Genomic DNA, 9178 nt, shown 5'->3' with positions numbered 1-9178 from the left:
AGTCCACCCGAACTGTGGGAAGTGTGTCCTTAGTAACAGAGTATATATACCTCGATACTCCCTCACCCCGGCCCTATTGATTGGAGGCCTTCTCGATTTTGAAGTTATTTTCAATGGAATAGCACTCGGGAATGAAACTCTTCAAAGGAGGCTCCAGGACCACCTCAGGAACGGTCACCTCAGCATCCGTGGCCGGGTTGGACGTTGAAGGGGAGGTTTGTTGAGGCATGGATTTGGAAGTTTTTTCTATCGGATTATGGAAAATATGAAGGTTTGAAGAAAAATATGAAGGTTTTAAGATGTGGATGAAGATTTGAAGATGGGGATGAAGGTCTGAAGGTCTGATTTGATGAGTTAAAGAAGGAATGTGAAGGTTTGAAGATGAATATATGAAGATATGAAGATCTAGAAAGCAATGTTTGAAGGGGTTATAGTTAAGTGGATAATTCGAGAGTAAATGAAAGATCTATGGAATCGAAAAATAAAAAAGTGAAAATGGGGTCAGAGATTTTACAGAGGAAGGATAATAAATGCATGACGTTTCACATTTAAGGACAATCAACCAGTGGCTGACATGTGTTTGAAGTCAGAACTACACGACTGATAGGATGTTTTGCTGACCCGTCAACTCAGTTGTAACGTACGGAAAAAGGAACCGGGTTAATTTATCGCTTCTCGTCGCTTCGATAAATCTACTCTCCGGAAAATGAGGGGACTATCTATGTATGGGTAAAACTTGGGGTAAGGTTTTCCCTGATTTCCTGATGAGAGGACGAAGGGGAAGCACGGTTCGACGTGATTATAATTGAGGACAGGAACCCCTCATATCGAGACCCAGGAAGAATGAATGATGTATTTGAGATCGAACAGGGTAAAGCGATGTACCCCGGACCAAGTATAGCTTTTTGACCTTGGGAGACGCAGTGAACAGTTATGCATGACGGATAGGGAGCCAAACTATGCACCCTCAATTGGATAGTACGACGTGAATCCCGTTCAGTATCAATTATAGATCAAAATTACCTAGAAAAGAAGATTTTTTTACCTTTTTTAGACTTGTACTAGGAAAACAATTCTCCTACTATAAAAAGGAGAAGTTTTTATTTAGTCTAACACATTGTAACACGCAATCCAAACCAATAAAAGTTTACTTTTTCCTTCTAGCTATTATTCAAAGCATTGCTCATCTGTTCTTTTCTTCACTCGAGGCCGAGCTTGTACTGATGGTCTAATCGAGGACGCGTTCCACTGTTCAATCTAAGATTAGGCTTGGTCATTACATTGCGATTGGTTTGATCATTTATTTTGTCTTTAATTCATTTTCCTGTTATTCTTAATTATTCATGTTGAATTAAACCACGTATCCTTTAAACCTCGTACAAATTTAATTGTTCCTCATTTTTTGGGGTAAACAAACAGCGTCCGATGCAACCACCTCCGTCCTACTAGGAAAAGCATAGAAACGATCTTGGCCTCCCCTTCTAGGGCAACCTCTACCCGCCTAACCTCCACCCCTAGCTGGCGGCACAGGTGGAGCGGCAACTAGAGCAGTAATCATGGCCTGTGAACCCTGTGAAATCTGTAGAGCATGTGTAGTCTGTGGAGTTGCTCCCCTGCTGAGTCTAGGACAATCCCTCACCATACGTATGGTATTACCACACTCGAAACAAACTCTCCGTGGGCATGGCTATTGAAACTAACTCTGGCCTGGTCGGCTAGACTGACTGCTGAAGGCACTCCGTGCAGGAGGTGCACTGGAAAGTGGTTGTGCATAATGATAAACCTTATACCTCAGAATAGCCAAAGCATTACTAGTAGCTGGAACTGTTGAATAAACTGGGTGGCTCACATAGCCTCTGCCAGGCCAAGCTATAACAGGAGCGCGGGCACCACTATATCCTCAAAAATCTCGAGGCTTCTTGGCCTCCCTATGCTCCATCTCCTGGCCCTGCATGCCCTCCATCCTCCGGGAAATCTTCTGAAATGGAGTATCCGTCTCCAACTCTCGAGCCTTGCTGAACCTAAGAGCATAACTGAGACCCTCAATGAATCTACAGACTCCCTCTCTGACTGTAGAAACCAAGGCAGATGCATGTCGGGACAACTCACTGAATCTGATGGCATACTCAGTCACTAACATAGTCCTCTGACGCAGCTGCTCAAACTCTGTGTGCCATGCATCTCGGAGGGTCTGGGGAACAAACTCTGTCAAAAACATCTCTGAGAACTGAGCTCAAGTGATTGGGGCTGCATCAGCTGGCCTACCTTCCTCGTAAGATTTCCACTGCCTATATGCTGCTCCTCATAACTGAAATATAGTAAAGGCAACTCCGCTCCCTTTTACATTTCTCATGATGCGGAGAATACGGTGGCATTTGTCTAGAAAACCCTATGAATCCTCATTAACGGTACCACTAAAAGTATGACGGTAATACTTCTTGAACCTCTCAAGTCTCATGTGCTCCTCCTCAGATGCCTCTAGCCTGACCTCAGGCTGAACTAGGATAACGGGCTGTGCTGTCACAACACTGGAAATCTGATCAATATGGACCCGCTACTCTAGAGTACGGGCCGTGGGTCTTTGAGCTCCTTCCCCAACCTGAGAGGTAGCTGGTTCAACGGGAATCACTCCCGACTGAGCTAAAGTACTGAACATGCGCAAAAAGTGTGCTAGGTCTCCTGAAGTCCAGGGGTAATAGTAGGTTCCTCGGGTGCTTGTCCTACAACCAGAGAAACTGGTGGCTCCTCAGTCTCTGATCGGGAAAGTGCTCTAGCCGCAGCACGTGCCCCTCCTCTGCCCCGGCCTCTCATAGCTCTAGTAGGGGGTGTGAGTGTCTGGTCATCTGATCCAGCAGTGCGTGTCCTCACTATCTGTGAGAGAATAAAAAGACAAAGGCTCAGATTTTGAAATCAACCAATCCACATGATAAGGAATCAAAGATGTGGAATTTTCCTAATAGTTCTGTAGCCTCTCGAAGAGAAGTGCAGACGCCTCCTTACCGATCTATGACACTCTACTAAACTTGCTTATGACTCGTAGCACCTATGAACCAAGAGCTCTGATACCAACTTGTCAGGACCCCGAATCCCCACCTTAGGATGTCGTGATGACACCTAGTCACTAAGACTATGTAAGCCTAACATACAAGAGAATTTAACATAAATAATGACTAAGAATGATAAAGCAAATTAAAAAATCTCATGATATCATCAATACTGAATAACAATCACAAACTCCCTAAACCGGTGAAACTGAGTATACTAAGAATCTCTAATACATTATTGTTTGATAAGAAAGAAATAGTAGTAAAGGAAATAACAGAAGGTGACTCCGAGGCTTGTGAGCATCAAGCAGATATACCTTGAAGTCTCCGAAATATCTAGTCAATCACTGGCGCCCGGCACGAGCACAAGTACCTTGATCTGCACAAAAATATGCAGAAGTGTAGCATGAGTACACCTCAACGGTACCCAGTAAGTATCAATCCTAACTTCGGTAGAGTAATGACGAGGCTGGGTCAAGACACCTACTAGACAAACGAAACCCGAACATAATATAATATAATCTAATAACGGAAAGCAAAGAAATAGAGGACAACAAAGCAGCACAATGATGTAAGGCTCACAACATATATAAAAGCAATAAAGGACAATAAGAATGAGTTTATGATAAGAACAACAAGTAATCAAATACAACCAAATACAAGTGAAACAAACGAAGGAATAATAATAACTGCTCCAACAACAAGCTCTTTCAAAATAGAATGTACAACAAGAATCACAACCGAGGCACCACACCTCATTTTTACATTTCACAATACATAATTACAATCTTCCGTATATCACCGCATGAGCCTTGCATTTATTAAAAAAATGTTTTTTTCCAAAATAGCTACACATGGTTTTGCCCCCTTATCTCACAGCGTGGCTTCAAGTAATTCCATCACTAGCAACACGAGTATAAATCCAACCTTATCTCACCACATGCATTTCAATACCCACCTTTATACCACCGCATTCATATCAATATGACAACATAATAATCAACTCGTACCACATGTGCTCATATACCACAACATTACCAAATCAACAATAACAATGTTACTACAACACATAGCTCACAACTCAACCACAAGGTAGGATGACCCAATAATCTCAATAATAACAAAATGAAAGAGAAACAACTCAACAAGGTAGGATTACCCAATAATCATCACTTCAACCACAATGTCTCTATAGCTTTCATACTACAAACTCAATAACTCAACAATGAAGGTATTTTGGTGAAATGGCAAGTCCCAATTCAAGTGTGTAGCATAAGCTTAACATTGAGAGAGATAACATGAATTAACAACTATGACTAAATACATGAGAATAACTCAATAATGATGAGGATAGCATGTAACAACAACAACTACAATAAATGCATATAAGGGTAACTTGACAATGGAAACTAGAACATGTAATAACGACTTCAATTAAGGGATGTAAGAATAAAATTGACAACGAAAGATGGAAAAATTACTAATAATTTCAATTAAGTGCTTATAAGTAACCTAAGAGTCTAAACCTGTCAAATATCACATATAAACCCATGTACACACTTGTCACCTCATGTACACATCTTCCACATAACTCAATTAGTATGATCAACCCACATCTGAAAGGGAAGTTCCCCCACACAATGTTAGACAAGATACTTACCTCAACTCGGCCAAAGCAACACTCAAAAATAGCTTTTCCTTTAAAATTCACCTCTGCACGACTCAAATCTAACTAAAAATGACTTAATATCAACAAACAATGCAATAGAAATCAATTCTAATTAATAAAGCTAAGATCTTTACACAATTCTCCAAAATTCGACAAATGTCAACCCTGGTCCCGCCCGGACAAAACTTGGGTCCAAGGGTAGATCCCGACTTCCCATAGCCCCACGACTCCATATATGTATTTTGTTTTCAAAGCCAAGTCCAATTCGACTCTCAAATCCCAAATTTTCATTGTTCAAAACATAGACAAAATTTCCAAAACTTTCTCTTTGATTCTCATAGATTTGATGATAAATCTCATATATAATCATGTAATATAGTTGGAAAATGATCAAAATCACTTACCCAATGAGTGTAGGTAAAAATACCCTCTCCAAATCGCCTCCTACCGAGTGAGAAGGTATTCCTCAATAATTTTTCTTCAATTCTTGCACAAATTTTTGAAGATTAAGAAGGGAAACTCACCAGGTCTTCATCCTAGAGGTAAGATTCTACACCCTAACCCTCAATTTCGAATTTTGTCTAGAATTGGGTAATTAGCAAGATAGGTTTTGGGCATGGGAGTTGTTTATTTTACATGCATGTATTATCAAGGGTGTAGGAAGATTATTGAGTTAAAAATGGTAAGGATTGGGTTGTGGGATGATGGAATCTTCCATAAAAGGACCTTCAAACCTTAATGCACACCTAGTGTTTGATAAAATGCTCAAATGAGCTAGAACCATGAGCATCTTCCTAATTTTAGTTAAATTTGTTATATTTCTACAATAGATTGAAGTTGCTAAGAAGTTAAGGAAGATCGATTGAGGTATATTGGCTAGACTATTCTCTTAGAATTAAATCCCACGATATTCATATAAATTATGTAAGTCCCCAGTGGTTCATTATAAAATTGGCTATTCCAAGTAAGAGTGGGTTGAAAGATATATGTTAAACAAGTATCCCATATGCTTTATTTATGTTATGTTATCAATTGAGGATGTGTTAAAATATGGGTTGTGCATTAAAAATGTGCAACTTCAAGTCAAGTTCAAATGAAGGCTATTATGTCAAATTTTGTGTAGAATCTCTATGTGCCACAAATCCTTAATTCCTCACATATGTACTACATGCCTTGATATGAACTGTTATTGTTGTTGTTGATGACGTTGATGTTAGAAAGTGAAAATATGAGCATGAAACACTAAATACGGCCAACATGCCAAGAATGATGATATAATTATGGTCATTAGTGCCAATGACATGTAAAGATGTGAAAGAAGTATGAAATGCTAAAAATCCCGATGGTATTGTGGACAATGGTATATCGATATTAAAATCTCCCAATATGAGATATGGAAATTAATTTGAACATTGTCTTGATCCTAAATTGAGGTTTGATGTTGATTAAAGCTTCCATTGATATTATGATAATCTTGTTTGTATTATTTGTCATTATATTGAGAGGGTGTTTAGTTATACATACTAGTGCTATTCGACAGTACTAACGTCCCTTTTGCCGGGGGTGCTGCATCTTTAAATGTATGCAGGTTGTTACACAGCAGGAGATATTGATCAGTGATAGCAGTACACCTTCTTCCCAGCTGACTTGGTGAGCCCACTTCATCTCGGGGTCATGTATCTTTTGTACTTTGTGTATTCTATTTGAGGTATAGCCGGGGCCTTGTTGCCGGCATTATCATTGTACTCTTCTTTAACTATAGAGGCTCCGTAGACATAGTGTGGGTTGTATATTGGTGCTGGGAAGTCAAACTTGTTGTGTTGTGTTTGAATTACTATTTCCACTTCAGATTATGTAAAATGTGTGTGAAATTGAGACTTTAAATAAAGTAACTAATGGTAAGAAATTGGTATTGCGGACATGATCACTTTATTGTTTGATTAACGAAGATATATATTCTCTTTATTCATGAATGAGTTTGGGTAGAAGGAAAGCTAATAGGTTTGCTCGGCCGGGTTCACTCGGTTGAGCGTTGGTCGCGCTCCTCGATTTTGGGGCATGACAAACTTGGTATCAGAGCCTAACATTTTAAAGTGTCCTAGGATGTCTCGGAGCCGTGTCTAGTAGAGTCCTTATTATCGGTGTGTTGTCGACCACATCTATAATTAGGATGCTACATGGGTATTTAGGAATAATACCCTTCTTTCATGTTCTCGATCGTGTGATAAAGTTGATGGTAAGATTGTTTCTCCTTTAACTCGTGCTTTACTTAAATTTTTAGTACATGGCACCTAAGAAGAAGGCAAGAACTGGCCAAAGATCCAATGTCACCCCACGAGTGACAGTTGACCCTATAATTGATGATGCGGGTGAGCACCCGAGGAGTGAGAATATTCCTCCAGTTACTACACTACCTGACTTTACTGCAACTGATCAAACTGCACCTGTCCATATACCTACTGAGGGTGCAACGGTCCCTCTAACTGATATACCAGTTCCACCTCCAGTTCCAGCTTCTGATTCTGATGTTTCTGATGTTGATCTTAGGGGAGCTATATAGATGTTGGCTCAGATAGTGGCATCCCAAGCCCAGAGATCAAATGTTGCACCCACTTACTCCAGTCAGCCGGGGGATTTTACTAGTTACAGGGTGAACAGGTTTCTCCAGTTGGATCCTCCAGTGTTCACGGGTACTAACCCAGAGGAGGATCCCCAGGACTTTATTGATGAGATGCACAAGACTCTCAGAGTTATGCGTGCTACAGAAATAGAGGCAGTAGAATTGGCCTCCTATCGCTTGAAAGAGGTTGCATATTCTTGGTTTGAACTCTGGGAGGAGTCCTGTGAAGAAGGGAGCCCTTTGGTGAGGTGGGGTGAGTTTGCCGATGCCATCATTGATCATTTCTTGCCTGCCGAGACTAAGGCAACCCATGCTGCTGAGTTTGAGAACTTGAGACAAGGTAGCCTGAGTGTGTGAGATTACCATATGAGATTCACGTACTTGTCTAAGTATGTTATTTACATGCTGCCCACTATGGAGGCTAGAGTGCGCCGATTTGTACAGGGCCTTAGTCCCTTGGTAATTAATGAGGCTGCTACAGCAGCCTTGAATTCTGATATGAACTATGGAAGGATGGTGGAATTCGCTCAAGCCACAGAGACCCGCAAATTGAGGAACAGAATGGAGCGAGAGGGTAGTAATAAGGCCTGGTCTGCGGGAAACATTGGTGATTCTTCTGGTGGTGGCAAGTCAACATTCAGGGGAGGGTCGTCAGGACCATCCCAGTCCTTTGCTCAGTCTTCAGCTAGTGCACCACCATCAGGGCCCAGTCAGCAGCAGCAGTGGAGCCATTTTAGGCCCAATCAGGGCAACATGGGCTCCTATCAGCAGGGTCGTCATGGTGGTGGATTCCAGCAGCAGAGGAGGCCCTCATGTCCTAGGTGTGGATAGACTCACCTAGGAATATGCTACACGGACTTACCCATATACTACAGATGCGGATTGAGGGGTCACATTCAGAGGGATTGTCATTCGTCCCACCAGGGTGCAGGCAAGGGCATGGCACAGCCATCCAGTTCTGCAGCTACTACATCCGCAGAACCTCCTCCAACTCGAGGCACTCCAACACCCGTAGGGTGTGGTGTATCTAGGGGTGGAGCACAGAGTTTGGGAGGATCCGACCGTTTCTATACTATGAGGGGTCGCCAGAATTCAGAGGCTTCTCCGGATGTTATCACATGTATATTGACTGTCCAATCTTATGATGTGTATGCTCTTATTGATCCAGGTTCTACTTTGTCATATGTCACTCCTTATGTTGCTATGAAATTTGGGCTAGAACCGGAACAGCTTCATGAGTCGTTCTCTGTATCTACAATGGTTGGTGAGTGTATTTTGGCCGCGCGGGTCTATAGGGATTGTGTTGTCACATTGTGTGGTCGGCACACCGTGGCCAATCTTATTGAATTGAGAATGGTCGATTTTGATGTGATTATGGGGATGGATTGGCTTTATTCTTGTTTTGCCAAGCTTTATTATCGAACCACGACTATTAGGTTCGAATTTCCAAACGAGCCAATCACTGAGTTGAAGGGTGATGATGTAGTTCCGAAGGGTAGGTATATTTCCTACCTTAAGGCTACAAATATAATCAACAAGGGATGTATTTATCATTTGGTCTGAATTACGGACACTGATGCTAAGGCACTTACACTTGAGTCTGTGCCTATTGTGAATGATTTCTGGGAGTCTTTTCGGATGAACTCCCTGGGATCCCACCAGACAGGGAGATTGATTTTGGAATTGATATGATGCACGACACACATCCTATATCTATTCTACCCTACAGAATGGCACCGACAGAATTGAAGCAACTAAAGGAACAATTGAGAGATTTGTTAGAAAAGGGTTTTATCCGGCCAAGTGTGTCGCCTTGGGGCGCACCGGTCCTTTTTGCAAGAAACA

General features: G+C 41.5%; 1 protein-coding gene across 1 annotated transcript; it reads right to left on the bottom strand.

The window, feature by feature from the left end:
* Positions 1 to 1900: 1900 nt before the first annotated feature.
* LOC138893876 (uncharacterized) lies at positions 1901 to 2218 on the bottom strand. Its single transcript, XM_070178543.1, has one exon. The coding sequence runs from the start codon at positions 2216 to 2218 to the stop codon at positions 1901 to 1903; it is 318 nt and encodes a 105-aa protein (XP_070034644.1).
* Between the last annotated feature and the right edge of the window lie 6960 nt (positions 2219 to 9178).

The sequence above is a fragment of the Nicotiana tomentosiformis genome, chromosome 6 (genome assembly GCF_000390325.3).
Source record: "Nicotiana tomentosiformis chromosome 6, ASM39032v3, whole genome shotgun sequence".
Lineage (NCBI taxonomy): Eukaryota > Viridiplantae > Streptophyta > Magnoliopsida > Solanales > Solanaceae > Nicotiana > Nicotiana tomentosiformis.
The sequence above is the reverse complement of the archived record's forward strand: the minus strand, read 5'-3'. Positions and strand labels throughout refer to the sequence as shown.